Source organism: Lepeophtheirus salmonis, chromosome 7, assembly GCF_016086655.4.
Source record: "Lepeophtheirus salmonis chromosome 7, UVic_Lsal_1.4, whole genome shotgun sequence".
NCBI lineage: Eukaryota > Metazoa > Arthropoda > Copepoda > Siphonostomatoida > Caligidae > Lepeophtheirus > Lepeophtheirus salmonis.
The window spans coordinates 24629156-24645718 of NC_052137.2; the positions used below are offsets into that span (position 1 = coordinate 24629156).

Below are 16563 nucleotides of genomic sequence, written 5' to 3' on the forward strand. Positions count from 1 at the left end.
GCAAAATGTGTGTGTTTTTCAATTTTGATGACGAATGAATTTGTATGAACTTTATGTTGTCACTATCTAAGTATTAAAAAAATGTCAAGCCTTTAATTACTTTCATGACAATTATGTACAGATAGTATTAAAACTTATTTTGAAGGGGGAAGGTCTGAATAAGTGTTGGTATAAAATTACTTCTCTAATTGGGAAGTTTATCAGGATTTACATTAGGATGTTTTTAGTCTCACATAAACTTATTTTAAGCATTTTGGATCATTTTTGAGGCTAGGGGTACAGATATTGTCTGTAAAAATCAATTATAAAAGAAATTATGACTGAAAACATTATGAAATGTGAAAAATTCAGGCTCAAAGCAAAGTTAACATTCCAAGATAATGATGCCAGGGAGTAATTTGATTTCTTTTTCTACAGAAATTCGACTTCCTCTTAGTGCTTAATTTTGAGATCTTGTTAGTTTTTAACTGGATAGTGGACACCCTAGTGGCTATTCTTGTATATCAAGGAGTCCCTATAGTAATACCCTGACATAAGAGTTTGATTTTCTCCTAGGCAAAGCTTTAAAATAAAACTAATATTATAATTTATCACTTTATCAATACATTTGAAAAAATAAACTTGAAGCGGCCTTGAGTCCTTCCACCAACTCTAGACCAACTAGTATCCTTGGCCCGTCAACATAAAAGTAAGGTGATGCTATTTTTCTCAAAAATGAGCATGGATTACTTTTGTATTCTTTGACGAATAATCGTTCATTTCTATGAACAAATTATTCTTATTAAACCTTTGGGCGTGCCACAAATTGCACCCTTAAAGTAACTTAAATTGAGTGTCATTGTAAAAAAATAAAAATAAAATGCAAATTTTATTTGAGAGACCATAGTGGGACAAATATGGGCCTGTATTTATGTGTATATGAAGTAAAAAGAGTTACTGTGATTTTCTCCTTATCTAGATTTTTGTTCAATATTCTTTTTATGTTGACACACCCCACATCTAAGGAGAGAAAACTTTGTTTCTCAATGGAAAATTTTGCTCAGAGTTTAACCAGTATATTGAGGTTCTTGCTTCCCAAAACGTTACTATGTATATGTAGACAAAGAAAATGCAACTTGTACAATTTTCTTATGCAAGTTGAAACTTGTACAGACATTGCAACTTCTACACAATATGTATATATATATATAATAGGCTGAAATAATTTGTGTAGAAGTGATAACTCTTGAGTCATTTTTCGGACGAATAATAATTAAAGTTAGGGATTTGAAAAAATATAAATAAATATCATTTTATAGTCATGTTTATTGGAGTTATATCGCTCATTAATAGAGGGCTTAAAGTCGGGCTTGTCTTTGTCATCGCTCCTTGAAAAAGGTCCACATTTTAAATCGCCTTCAAAATGTCATCATTTTCAAAAATATTGTACCAGGTACTAGTGTTGGGACGCGGTCCCAGATCGATTTATTTTCCTCCCGTTCGGTGTAAAGTGATTTTTTCTAGACCTACATATATTTAGGTCATTTCCTCAATCTCACACTGTACACCGAAATATAAGTCCTTTCAAATTGTGGACCGATTTCCCCCCGTATCCTAATTTTTGAATTGTACAACATATTTAACTTCATATGACGTCATTATTCAGATGGTCACCGTTTTGAAACACAACCAACGTCATCAAAAATTCATCCATAGAATCAGTTTAGACCAAATTTTAAATGAGACCTATCCAGACTGATTTTTTTGTAAGGTCAATAATCATTGACCAAATTTTTCTTTGTAAACGATTTAGACAAAATTTGCCCTTGAGACCAGTCCAGACAAAACTTTTTTATAGGACCAAATTATTTCGGTCCACTACAAATCTTAACTGTCTGTGACTGTTCTAGGATTTTCAGGCAGAACCCACACATTACTTAGTACTTAATTCGGTTTTTTTAGAATCTCAAGTATCTTTAGTGCACGAGAAAAATTGACCATTACTCTGAATTAAGGCATAATTGAAGTATTTATCCTTCTTTTAAGCATTGTATTTTATTACCTCCGATATTACCGAGACATGATGCATTACACATAGAATTACCACACATTTATGATGGCGTCACTTAGTAAAGAAGATAAATTCTTTAACTTTAGGACCGGATTGAACAGGACGTAAAAGTTTTCGGACCCGATACATCCATAATAATATTCATAAAAATAAATGCTTTATTACAACGAGTTTTATCATTTATTAAATAAAATTTATCATTATTATAAATGACTTTGTGACTCCTAATTTCGAGATAAATATCTAACTAGAAAATATTTGTAATTTAATGTACCTATTCAACATAAATTGTTACATACTGTCTAAATTATAATTACTTATAATCTAATATTTATAGCCATTATTTTTACACCTCTCACACACACACACACACACACGACGTATAGTTATGAAAGTATTTATAATTAAATAGTCATCGGACTCCATGTGTAAATGTATATAGTTGGAAATTATATATAGTTTAGTTAGTCTTAAGCATTTTTACTAACCAAAATGCCTACAATTTACAACTCTATTCACCAATATCAATGAGTATGTACGTTGTAAATTGTATCTATTTAATAAATAAGATTATAGCTTAATTGCCTCTACATATGTTAGTAACCCCCACATTACGCTCAAGAGACTAATTTGTCCCAAGCGCGTTCCAGGGCGTAATTCCTGCCTATTTCATTGCCGTAGACATGGTATGGCTTGTGTGTGTATCGTTGTTTTTTTTTACTTAGCGATAATGCTTACAATTTACAGCCCTAATGATATGAGTGTACTATGTACACAAATGTACATGTGTGCTCAAGAAACCTCAAGAGATTTTATGGTCAATTTATTTCCATTTACAACCTCAGAGAACCATCAGTAAAAAAAATAAGAAAAAGGAAAAAAATAAGAAGGAAAACTTTTCCCTTCCTTCTAACTGAATTCTTTGATCCAATTAACAACAGTAAGAAGGAGAACCATTTGATCATTAGTAAGGAAATTTCATCCCTGATCCATCTATGAGAAGAACTCCTTTACCAATTTCTTTAAACAAGAGGATTTTTTTATTGTGAGATATAGTATATACATAAAAGATAAGAAAATCTGTCAATTATAACGAAGTTGTTTCAATCGTAATACGAAGACTACATATAGACGTAAAATGATAAAAAATCTGTCAAATTGTCTATTTTTAATACGAAATAAATATATTTATTATATATACATATATAGGTATGTAAAATATAGTGTTGAGACTCAGTCCAAGATCGAATTATTTTTTTGGTTCGATCGTAAGGGATTTTTTTCTAGATGACTTGGACCGATTTTTTAGCTCCAGATCTTTAGACCTTCAGTTGCTAGTTTTCAAATCGTGGATTGTTTTTTCTATCTCAATCCATTGACTGATTTTAGGAATGTGACTCGTCAACACACTAATGAATTTATTCCAAATTGAGATTGGATTATATTTAAATTCTTTGACAAATTAACTTCAATTTCTATTAAGAAACTATGCTCTTTAACCCTTTGAGCCTGCTTTAAATTGCAGTTAAAGTAAAAGAACAACAAATTGATAGATTTTATTTGGAAGGCCGTATCAGACCAAATTAAGTATCTTAAATCACATAAAGATTCTAACCCATAGTTAGAATTATGGTGCATCTTAATTCATTCCACAAGTTTGAATAAAAGCCTATAATTGACTCAAATATGTCTATGAAGTATTGGCCTGTATTTATGCAGGATCTAATAAAATAAATTGGGGTTTTCTCCTTTACATGATATTTGTTCAAGGTGGATTATATGTTGATTTTTTGTATTGCAATTTTATCTTTCTATGATGATACGTTGCGAAAGCTTACAATCTAGAAACATAACTGTATTTGTCATCTGTAATATCGAATTTTAAATGAGACCGATCCAGAGGGATTTTTTCTTTTTGTCACCGTATCAGACAGAACTTGAATAGAGGACCAAATTAGTTGTCTCAATTAAAAATCATAACTGTGTCAGACCGGTCTAGAACTTTCAGACCGAACCCCAACACTAATGGAAAAGGATTGCAGGGAATTGAAGAATTTGATTATTTTGTATGTGTTTGCTTGCGTTTTAAAAAGCACTTCTTTTGATATTATACTACCAACCTGGTTACTATTTAGTATTTACACGGTCAATATGTACATAATTTATCCCGTCTTTGTATGTAGTGTACACAAATTTAACATAAAATAACAGAATCAACTTACTTCTTTAAGATCCTTTTTCGTATTAAAAGGAAATTTCATGATATATATTAAATTTATTTATTATTAAAATAAATAAATCAAAAAAAAGATTTGTTTATTTTTACTTCCTTTGATCAATTTTGTCATATGCTTACTATATGTATAAACACCTTATATTATGGGGGGGGGGTTGCTAAAGAAAAAAAAAATAGTTGATGAAGGTTGTGAGGAAATTGAAAAATGAAAAAAAAAAAAAAATCTTTTATATTCCAAAAGTACAAATGGGGTATGTGAATATAAAAAAAATCAAAATTCAAGAAAATGTCAGGGATGAAAAGGATTTTTTCAAATTATTAAAGTCCACCGACTTTCCTTTCCTTGATTGTAATCAACTAATTGCTACGTGTATTTAGGGCCATTGTGCTTAAAGTGAGGGAGATCCCTCATGGAGTACCTTAATCTAGAAAAATGGGATGTCACTCGAAATTTTTGATTTTAGTAAACGTTATTCAATCACAAATGAACCAAAGTATTTATCAAAAAAGCATTTTATTAGTTTTGGGAGACAAAGAAAAGCCCAATGTTATATATATATATATATATTTTTAAATCACGTCATATCAGAGTCAGAAAAAAAAGTATGTGGTGCGTCAATATAAAAACAATTTTGAACAAACATCTTGGAATGAGAAATTACATTTATAAGACATGGGCTAAAAAGTCCCGGTTTTCACACCTAGGTGGTAGTTAGTTAGTTAGTAGTTAGTTTGATATTATTGACGCTACTTTTAATTTTGATATTTACAAAACAATGGATCAAAAAAGAAAAAATTGTGTTTTAACTTTATACTCCTTCTTGATGTGAAATAATAATACTGATCTAGCTAAGAAAAGGCTTGAAAATTGTTATGAGATCTCTAGAAATAACACAAATTAAAATAAATTATAAAAATAATTATTTAAAAAATAATTTTGAACGAAAAAAAAAGGTTTTCTCTATGTTAAGCCCCGCACTTCTTAGCCATCTGTCACATGTAGGCCAATATGGCATTGCCAGATTTGAGTCAATTAATTACTCAATTTTATTGTATAAGTTTGTATACCTAAGGATATTAGCTATAGTTTAGAGTAGAAGGGTACCGATGGAGGCGAATTGGCCTTTTTTGAAGTATCAGTTATTGGAATCGGCTCGTTAATGCCAATTCCACTCATACCTATGCATAATTGCTGAAAATTGCTGGGTATTGGTGCATCCTTTGTTTAAAGCCTTTATTTGATTAAAATACTGACATTGGTCTCTTTCATATAAAATCTATTAAATTCCTCATATTTTTATTTTTATAATGAATTTTGGGTACTTGAAGTGCAATTTGCGGGACACTCTAAGGGTTAATAAGAATAGTTTTTTGTTAAAAATTGGGGATTAATCGTCAAATATAATCTACAATCAATTTTGAAAAAAAAAAAAAATCCTTCTAGCCTGTTTTATTTTGTTGACAGGCCGAATATATATATATATATTTATTTCTACTCCTCGTAATTTGTAGCAAGTGTGTCAATTATGATTATACATATTTTGTACATGAATTATTTAATTATGTATGTTATATAAGTGAGTAAAATAACGAATAACGGAAAACAGATATTATGTACATCAAATATTTTTTATTTGTTTAATAATTAATTAACATTTTGTTCCTTAAGAAAATATATATCATATCAAGACTAGAGAAAGAAGTATATACAAAAAAAAAAAAAAAAAAGAAACATCGCTATAAAAATTTCATAAACTTTTACTTGCATAAAAAACTTTTTTTTTCTAATTTTTTAAAGGACATTTTTAAATGCTTCTAAAGTAGATAAGTCATTTTTCCCCTCTCAAAGAATAAACTTTTAATGATGCTTAGTGCCAGTTTTAATTCCAGTATGTAGTGGGTAGCTAATTCTGTCAAAATAAAGATAAAGGTTATCTACTAACATAGAAAGCTGTGTTGGGTTGTGTCAGTATGAAAATCCTTGACCTGGCATAATTCTTGTGGACCGAACTAATCCCTCCCTTTAAAGAAAAATTCTCTCTAAATTGTTCTTACAAATAATTTGATCTGGATCGGTCTCATTTAAAATTCGGTCTAAAGAGATTCTATAGATAGACTGTTGATGATGACCTCATGTGCTATAAAAATTGCTAAATTTGTTTAAATGACGATGTATGAAGTTGAATAAATCATATTTCCCCGAATCATAAAAAGCATGAGAGGAATGATAAGTCTAGAAAAATTAACACTAAAAACCGAACCGAAAAGAAATTTCAGTCTTGGTCCGAGGCTCAACCCTTATGGAAACTTCAACTCTAAGCATCAAGTATATTTATTATCTGATGCTATTTTTGTACATACAGCGTGCCCCTGTGAATTGAAACCAATTTTTCCAAACTAAATTTTATTAAGATTCTCAAAAACTACAAATAGAATGATACTGAGACTTGATATATTTACTGGAAAAGGGTAAGTCGTCATTACTCTGGTCAAGGAGGGAGCCGGAAATGTTAAATGTGATTTCTACTTAACGTTTAGATCTCTTCAGTGTTGACGAGCATTATAATATATTAATTATTAGGATTTAAAAACAATTTTATTAACTACAAATTTATCTAGATGAGAAGTATATTTTTATTTTTTCAAATAATTGTCAAATAGAAATTTGTTAAGAAAATTGTAAAAAACTGTTTTGCACTAAGTTTACAAAAAAATAGTTAAAAGCATATATTAGCATTGTAAAGAGAAACGCACACCAATCAATATTTTCTTCATACTGGTAAGAACAAAAAGTTATCCAGAATAATTTTATCGAAAAAATAACCTCGATAACTGGTTCATTTATGCAAATATTGGAAAAATTAAGAAATAAAGTTTTCCGGAGAATGAAAATACTATTGTGTGAAGTTGGACTCCAATTTTTTTATTATCCAAAAATGCATCGTTTTGTGCCATTTTTTTTCAAAATTAAAATTGACGTTTGATGAAAAAAAGTAAAAAAAAAAATATTCAGAAAATGACAAATATTTCAGTTAAACATCCATGTTTATGTGTCAAATTTATACACCACGAATTTCCAGATAAATTTCAACAAATTTTATTTTATTTACTAATACAATTTTCAATTGGAAGTAATTTTTTTTTCTGCTGAAAAATTATAGGAAAGTACACTTTTCAATTATATCTTATTTTGCCCATAACTTTTTTTATTTTGTATAATTTTTTTAAATTATGTTGGTCTTATAGTTGTTTTTTGCGACGCAAGTCACTTTTTGATTTATAACTCAACCCCGTATCTAACTTCCTTAAGCTATAAAAATAAAACAACTTTTGTATTTTTGGCTGTAGAATAAGACCTCCTTCAATGTACCTTCCGCCCTGAATAAAGGTACCCTGTCATAACCTGGCCAATTTCAAAAGAGGCACTCTTGCAAAATTTCAACCTCCTAGGTCCAAGGGTGTGAGCACCTATAAAGGATATATGTATATATTTTAAATATATACATATTTTACTTTATAATAACAATTAAATCATAAAGTGGCTACCCTGATCTCTATCTTTGACCTAAAGGCCTTGCAGGTCTTATTCACGCATTCCTCAAACATTTATGTCCACTCAATCTCAACATCAGTCTTTACAGCATCAACATTCATTTAGGAAGTGACACAGAACTTCGTCTCTATGGTGCAACTAACCCCGTAGTCAATAGGTTTGACATCTGGGGAGGAAGGAAGTTACATTCACCAGAGCCAGAATTTTTCCAAGTTCTCTTCAAAGAATTTTTGATTTTTTTTTTTGGTCTTGTGCTTCCTTGAAGATTTTTTAACTTTGTAATGATTCCCTTGGAGCAGGGGACAATGCAGGAGATCTTGTCATAACTCATTCCTATGTCAAGAAGTACTTTCATATGACTTCTTTTTACTTAAATCTCAGTTGTCCTGTGTCTGATAAAAAAATTTGGTTTGACAAGAATGATTTGTTTTGATTGCTCTACCTGTCGTTATTACAAAAAAAAATGGCAAAAAAGATGGGAAATTCTGCATTTAACTATTTGATAATATAAGTATCATTTATTTATATAAAATCCAACAAAAATTTGCTTGCTCATAACATACAACTTACTTACTTTTTGCTGTGGGTCGGATCGAGTGAAGGAATTAAAAAAAAAAAAAAAAAAGATGGACTCGTAGACTCTAAATGAACAAGCTTTACACTATAAGTGATAATAATAAACGTGAAGTACATGAGAGTTGAGAATATATGGATAAGAGTAGTCTAAAACGAACTATTTTTTCCTATATAAAATACATACTTTTCAGTGTTTATTAGGTTCAAGGAAAATGAAAACCCTTGAAAGTCTTCTTAATGTATGGTTAGGTGGATTGGAGGGGTACCCTCCAATCCACGTATTAGGTAGACACTCATAAAGTATGTCTAGATAGGAATGTATTTTTTCAAATTACATTACGTGAAAATCATGGAATTAAAAATAAATTCTATAAAATCGAATTATCTTAAAACACTCCTCCAACTTTAATTTTCTTTATGTTTTTTATATAATAAATAAAGCCTGAGAAAGAGAGTGGAAATACATAGACAGACGTATATGTATGTGTAGGGCTACTTGTCCCTACTAAATCAATACGTGACTTACATTTTTTTAAAGCTACAAAATACCATAAATTTGATAAGAAGCAGTGCTAAAAAATATGGTTACGTGTGGTTTTTACGTAATAGGAAACAGAAGAAAGCTTTACATAGATAATTTCTTGTTTCTTGTCTTTATTTTTTCCCTTCCTTCCTTCTAGATGGAAGTGGGGGGGAGAGGGTGAGTTGTTGCCAACAATTAATTTCAATTAAGGCACATTGTGATATTCATTAGTCGAAATGAATAAATAAACATCATATAAAAGAGCAATGTCATTTTCATTGGATTTATGTGGTTGTTTTTGAGTGTGATATGACAAATAAACAAAGGCAACAACCCTTCATTACAAGGATACAGGAAGTATACATACACTTGTTAATTTCCCCGGGATGTACAACGGAGATTACAGAGGGGTGTAGTTGAAATTGGAACTCATATAAAAGAGAGGAATAAGAAAAGTGGTTGAGAGTATTAGATCATTTCTCCCATCAGCTGACAAACTGTGTGTATTGACCGCCCTCCCCCTCCTCTGAAAAAAATTACACAATCAATTCCAAAATGGCCTAACAAAGAGACAAAATAGTCGAATCAGGCTTAACGCATCATCCCAACAGAGATCCGAAACTTGACTAAGAATAGGAGAAAGATTATTTACAACTTCAAGAAGACCATTAATGACGGGATTGTGATTGAAAGGAAGTATGCTCCAAAATAAATCTGGATGACATACAGCAGGCTCTACAGAACAGCCCAAAAAAATCCATGCGAGCTCATGGCAAAAAAAAAATTCAATGCTTCTAAAGGCACCATCCGGAATGCCGGAAAGAAGGTAGGGGGAAGAGCTTGACAGTGTTGAAGAGTCCGTTATTGACAAAAAAAGTTCTGCAGCGATTAAAAGACCCTGACTGTGGATCCCGTTCACAATTACAGGAACGATGGGTTCTTTTTCTAGTAGATGAGCAGGACCACACACTGATGACTACCAAGAAATCAGAATTGGTGATGAGTCTGTGTATTTGTTGCATCTCATCTAGTTTACAACAGGGGTTCAGGCTCAACGCTACTGACTACGTAGATACCATGTTGAGGACTCAGTTTATTCCCTGGACCAGGAAGAAAATTTATGAACGGGAATGTGGCACACAACCTGATGGTTCACCGGTGTTACACAGTCCTTTTTGGAGAACAACATTCCATTCTTACCTAAAACAATGTGGCCACCATACTTGCCAGATGCCAACCTTCTTGGATTTTCCTTCTAGTCAGGGCCTGCTGGACAACAGCAACGAATCTCGAAGCTTTCAAGGCTTCTTTTGATCAGCATTGGAACTCAATGAGCCTTAATTTCATTATTATTTCCTAGCAGAACCCGTGTAACTAGAGGTTTTTCTTTGCCTTCATTGTACTGGGCAATCTTGATAATATTAGTTAATAAAATATATAAAAATTATTATACAAAAATATTTACATATATTTTAGTTTAATGGCGTTTAGGCATTCAATGCTGTGTTTTAACTATATTTTTTGTCCAAAAACTATCCAAAATTATCAAAAATGGTATTTTGGAAAGACTTTAAGGCAATGAGGACGGGTTAAGACATAATTAGATCCATTAAAAAATGATTTTCGAGCTGTACATATCTTAAAGCATGGAATAATACAAGCCTATAGCATCATGTAATCGGGTTTGCTAGAATTTACAATTTGATGTACGGTACGGATTGCTACGCAAGACAGACAGATATGACGGCATAGAGTGTAAAAGCAATACTTTACCAATCACAGTCATGGAAGGCAATACATAGTTACTCTTGGTAACAGTTATACTCTTTGAAGTAACTATTCGAAAACGTGGCAGAGGTCAAATATTTGTAGGAAAAACAGTATGGTATTACTTTGTACTTCTATGAACCTTGCTTTATACTCTAATGGATTATGATATACATTAGGGAGCACTATGTACAGTGCACCCTTTGACTATTTTCATACATACATAAACTTTGTTTTAATAAGTGTAATATTAATTAAAATATCCTAATTTGAAAAAAATCTATGATATATGTATATTGTGCACGAAACTATGTTTGTTATGTCAACTAATGTATTTTCTTATTTTTGCTGTTCCATCCTTTGTAAATTTATCCCCCCCCCCATGTTATTATTTAATAAATAGGCTTATATACTATTATTTCCACTTTTTAGCTGCCTTTGCCGGTACACCCAAACCAAAGTTAAGACCCGAGTTCCTGGAGCCTGTTCCCAACATGACAGTCGCAGTGGGCCGCTCCGCAACCCTTCCATGTATCGTAAGGAATCTCCAAGACTACAAAGTAGCATTCATACACATTGATCGTCAAATGATTTTAACGATCCATAAACAAGTCATAACGCGGATCCCACGTTTTACGATATCCCATGATTCGCATCTGACATGGTCTCTTCATATAGAGGATGTTAAAATAGAGGATAAGGGATATTACATGTGCCAAGTGAACACAGATCCTATGGTGTCGACCATTGGGTTTCTGGATGTTGTAGGTAAGTTTTAAATAGGGGACACATGGGCAGTTGAAATAGTCCCTTTGTCGAAAACGTTAAATAATAATCAGTTACTAAAGTTTAATTCACTATAGTATGAAATAATTAAGACTATTGTGGGGAAAGCTCAATAATAATTGTTGTCAACTACTCTTTGAAATATTGAATCAACCCGGTTTTTTAAGGGGTGAAAGTAGTTTTTTAAGGATCTTTATTTTTGTAATAATGTAGTCAGTTTCTCATTTCTTTTCCTGTACCGGATTTAATTTGAATAATTGATTATTTTTCTATCTATGATATAATTTTATCAAAATGAACTTAGTCGGAAGACATTTAAGATAATTTAACGGTCAGTACGAAGGGGACAGTTGCAACGAGTGCCCAAATTTTCGTCGTTGTTTATTTGTATACATACATATATATAGAATAGAGTTCGTGTCTATGTGTGTGTCCTTTATACTTACCATTGAACCAAGGAGCTTACGTTTTGTAGGGGTACCTCTTTGAACCTGGTGTTGAACAAAGGTGTTGATTTTTTTATAGGGAAAAGCTCATATAAGGGTGGCTTATTCTATACTCAAAACATAACACCGTTTCTGGAGCTCAAGGACACTAGGTAGGGGCTTGAGTTATTTATCAAAGGTCACTTGCCTCCTTAAAAAAAGCTGCACAAATAACTACGTTTACTAAATTCATTCAAAATCAAAAAAAGTTATGGGCAGAAAAGAAATTTGTGAAAATTGCAATTTTGTTTATTTCAGGTACAAAAAAAAAAATGAACATCCAATGAAATATTGCATTCGTAAATAAAATAACATTTCTAGAAATTTGTCTAGAGATTCGTTTGCAAATAAATTTAACAGATAAAAATTGATGTTTAACTGAAACATCTTTCATTTTCTGAATAATTATTCAATTTTTTTAATCTTTTTTTTTACTCAAACGTCAAGAAGAAATGCCACAAGACAATGTATTTTGAACAAATAATTTTAGACTCTAACAAAATAACCCCCAAAAAAAGCAAATATTTGAAAAATGCGTACGAAAAATATCAAAATCAAGCCATTTGTATTTAAAGAAAAATACAGTTTTATAAGAATTCTTTAAAATAATTAGTGTCGTTTTATATTTATCATAATTTATTGATAAATTTTGCTATATTATATCAACAAATCTATATTTGATAAAGATTTTCAAATCATGTTGAACGTTCACATTAGTTGTTGCATGCAGCATATCTGAAGCTGGCGTGATCTTCAGGTGTCTTATTAGATGGGTGCATCTCATCAACACCACCACTGATTACAGTATGCAACAGCAATTTTGCCCGCAAGCTGAAGCCCACAGTCATTATTGTTATTTAAGCCGTAGAATACGAACATGACCAATAAAACTTTCTAAAGATATCAGTTTGTCCTTTAAAGCCTTTAAAAAAATCAAGTTTTCAGGGTATACTTATGACTCAATGACATATTTCGAGATGAAAAAAAAAGTAAATATCAAATGATACATTTCAAGATTGGAAAAATGAATTATTTATTCATTTATATTGATGAAATCAATAAAAAATGAATATATAAGACCCAAAAAATCGAGTAAAATGAAGGACCTTACTTAGAAGCCTTTATCTGTTTTATTTTCTCTTCAAGTGCTTTATATGCTACCTGAAGTTATAGAATAAACTTTATATTTCAATTATAATCTAAAAACTTGATTTTTAAAAAAGACTTTAAAGGCCAAGCAGATATCTGTTGAAAGTTTTAATGTTAACATTCGTGTTCTACGGCTTAAATAACAATAATAAATGTAGGATTAAGCCTGTGGGCGCTCCAATACCTTGATTTTGCTTCATAGTGTTATACATTTGCATAAATGGATTAACAGGATTTCGTAATTTGGCACATAAGTATTTTTCCATTGTTGCAAGATTCAGGGAGGATAATTTAAGAGGTAATTTTGGCAAACTTACCTCCTCCTCCAATTGGCTGTTGTCAAAATCTGGCTCCATTATATATCCCATTGTGTAATTATAGCCCTGATTGTATCATATGTATACATGGTTTCACCTTAAAAAATAACATAAGGAAGGAAGATTTTTTCAGGTGGATCTCCTTTCTAAAAAATATCATCAAAAGCTGTTGTGTAATATAACTAGAATCCAAATTTTTAATATTTATTTCATACAAGTTTAGGGGAAAAAAAAACAATTTTCACACAAGAAAAGGCAAAATGAACAAATTTTCCTAGAATTGTATTTAGTGATTGAAAAATCGCTCACAAATCCTAAGTCTACTTATGACTTAAATATTTTAATTTGTGAATTTTTTTAAATTTCTTACTCTCACTAGATATTTGTCAACTGTTACAACAAACCCCTGGCTACGGGGACAGTTGACACATTGCACGAGTTGCATTCAAATGTAATTTATGGGAAAACTATTGACTGGTTTAATATATAAATACTGTTTCAAACACTACAGATTTCGTATAACAAGGTGTTTGGAATTATTCTGAGTCCCTGTATAGTCAGGTATCCGGTATATGGGCCTCTATAACTCCCGCTTTGAACCGTATGTACTACTTCTTTGGGGGGATTTAGAGTGACAAATCTGCTGGAGGCCCCACAAGAGTATGGCCGACCTCAAGGAATTGATTTTGTATTACTGGGCTAAGGTATATCCCACACACGCCGTCTCAGCCTGCTCCTCCTTCCGGAACCACCTCAACAAGGGCATCGCCGCCAACGGCGGACTCATCAGGGAACAATATATTTTTATTATTCTAACCATGCTAAAAAAAAACAGAGGGCAAATAGTAAAAAGTAGATTTGGAAAAATAATTTCTCCCATTTTACGTGTTTTAGTACTAAAAAAGTATCCATGCAACATGGATTTTTACTGGTCCCAAAAATCGCATTAATAACAGCGGAAACACTTATTTTATGCAATTTTAAAATTTGGCAAGTGATAGCAAGGGCTTCTGCATGATTATATTTTAGGGGGAGGGCCTTGTTTTTGGTATTAATTTTTTTGGAAAAAAATTTCCAATATCAAATTTTTTCGAAAAAAATTTCGAAATCCAGTTTTTCCCAAAAAATTAAATATTTTTGTGAAAAAAAATTCAAAAAACAATATCTATTCAATGAAAATTATTCTTTAGGAAAAAAATTAGAAAAAAAATATTTTTTGGAAAAATTATTTCAAATATTAATACTTTTATTTTTATTTTCAAAAGTTATTTTTTTTTTCAAAAGTTCAATTTTTTGGAAAAAAATTCAAAAATCCACAGCTTTTCACAAAAAATTAAATTTTTTGAAATAAAATTTCCAATATTATTTTTTTTGTTCTGCTGCATAATTTGTTTAAATGACCTTTTTAAAGAAAATAAATGTTTAAAAAAATTTTATCCCTATTTTCACGTAAAAAAAATTCATCCTGACCAAAAAAAAATCTAGTAAAAAGCAGAAATTCCTTAATTTGGGGGGAGGGAGTCTACAACCCCTCCGGCCTACCCCCTGCAGACGCCCTCTCGAAGTAATTTTGTCAAATACAAAAAGGTTTGCAACTGCCCCTGTCTTCTCTAAAAACTATGTTTTACATAATAATAATATGTACATCGACACTCTTTAAAATAAAAATCATTTGTATTCTAAACACAACCCCATATCTTTTCCCCTCGTTAAGAAAATCTTTTTTTTCCCCCTCTTTCTCATCCTAATACTAAGAGTAGGTACAAAGACTATCCACGGTCATTCTTAAGATCCTATTTATTCCTTTTTTTGCTATCAAAAAGAAAGATATCAGAAATCCTTAGATGAACGGGGTGTTTATAAAGTGTGTGATTATACATTTATACATACTATGCAAGATATGTATGTATGTAAATTAAGCCGATATCCATTATCCTTTTCTACCTAGAAGGCTTTAAATATTTGAAGCTGTAAAACATATGTAAAAATATTTTTTAATGGTTGAATGTTTTCATAGATTTATCCTGTTTGATTTTTCTTCTTCTTTTTAATTAATACGTCAATAAACTTAAGATTATGTGTTCCTGATTCATTTTACAATAGAGAAATAAATGTGTATGCTCTGTACAAGTTGCAATTTATTCTTCTTAAGATTAAAATTTGTTATACAAAAATCTGAGGAAGATTAATCTTGGCTGAAATTTGTATATTGGCATTTTATAAACGTTCTGGTTACAATATATTTGTTTATTATTCTATGTGTTGTGTAAACCTTGCAACATGTATAATTTGATTGTACAAGTTGTAATTTGTAATGTAGTACATAGTTACAACATAGCTTCATTACTATTTTCATTTTTATCTAATAAAATAACGCATTTATTATGTGTTTATGAGTAATATAACAGATGAGGATATGAACTTAATATATCCTACAGAATATATACATATATTTTATTAGCTTGCATTAAAATAGTCAAAAATGACACCTTTAGAATATAGATGACCCATGGAATATTCAGTAATTGCCCTAGTCTTATCCTAAGTACTGTAAATGCTTCATTTAAAACTATTCATCTCTTATTGTGATTGCAACATGAACACAACGTATACGAGGATCGTTTGAAAAGTCTGATAGACGGCATTGTTTGCGCGTATTGAGGTTATGTTTAGATAATAGACTCTCTTGGAAGAACACACACAAACTTTCAGCCAGATACGTATATTCCTTTCTGTTTGGCATTCGTTTGAATCGAGGAAGGGGAGGGATTTTCAAAAAATGGACCATAAAGAATTTCGTGTGTTTGTTAAACTTTACTTTATGAAAGACAAAACGCCTCAAGAAACTAAAAAGAAGCTTGATGAACATTATGGGGACTCTGCACCTTCGATTAGAAGAGTTTATAAGTGGTTTCAAAATTTCCCAAGTGTCCACATGGGCACAAGTGATGCTGAACGTTCTAGACGCCCCTTTGAGGTTACTAGTGATGGATGCCAGAAGAGTGAAGGTGCGTGAGATGATTGCTAGTGATATGGGCATCTCCAGTTGGAACCCTATGTCCATTAACTTTGCTACCACAGCTGCTGAGATATGAGCTGGTGCATTGTCGTGATGGAAAAT

The 16563-nt window shown here is 31.2% G+C and overlaps 1 protein-coding gene across 1 annotated transcript in view; it reads left to right on the plus strand.

Moving 5' to 3' along the window:
- The window catches only part of LOC121122101 (lachesin), a 62685-nt gene that overhangs the window by 10156 nt on the left and 35966 nt on the right, over positions 1-16563 (plus strand). The window contains exon 2 of the mRNA XM_040717111.2: positions 11138-11473. Within this exon, the coding sequence (XP_040573045.1) occupies positions 11138-11473 (336 nt within the window). The remainder of the gene's footprint in view (positions 1-11137; positions 11474-16563) is intronic.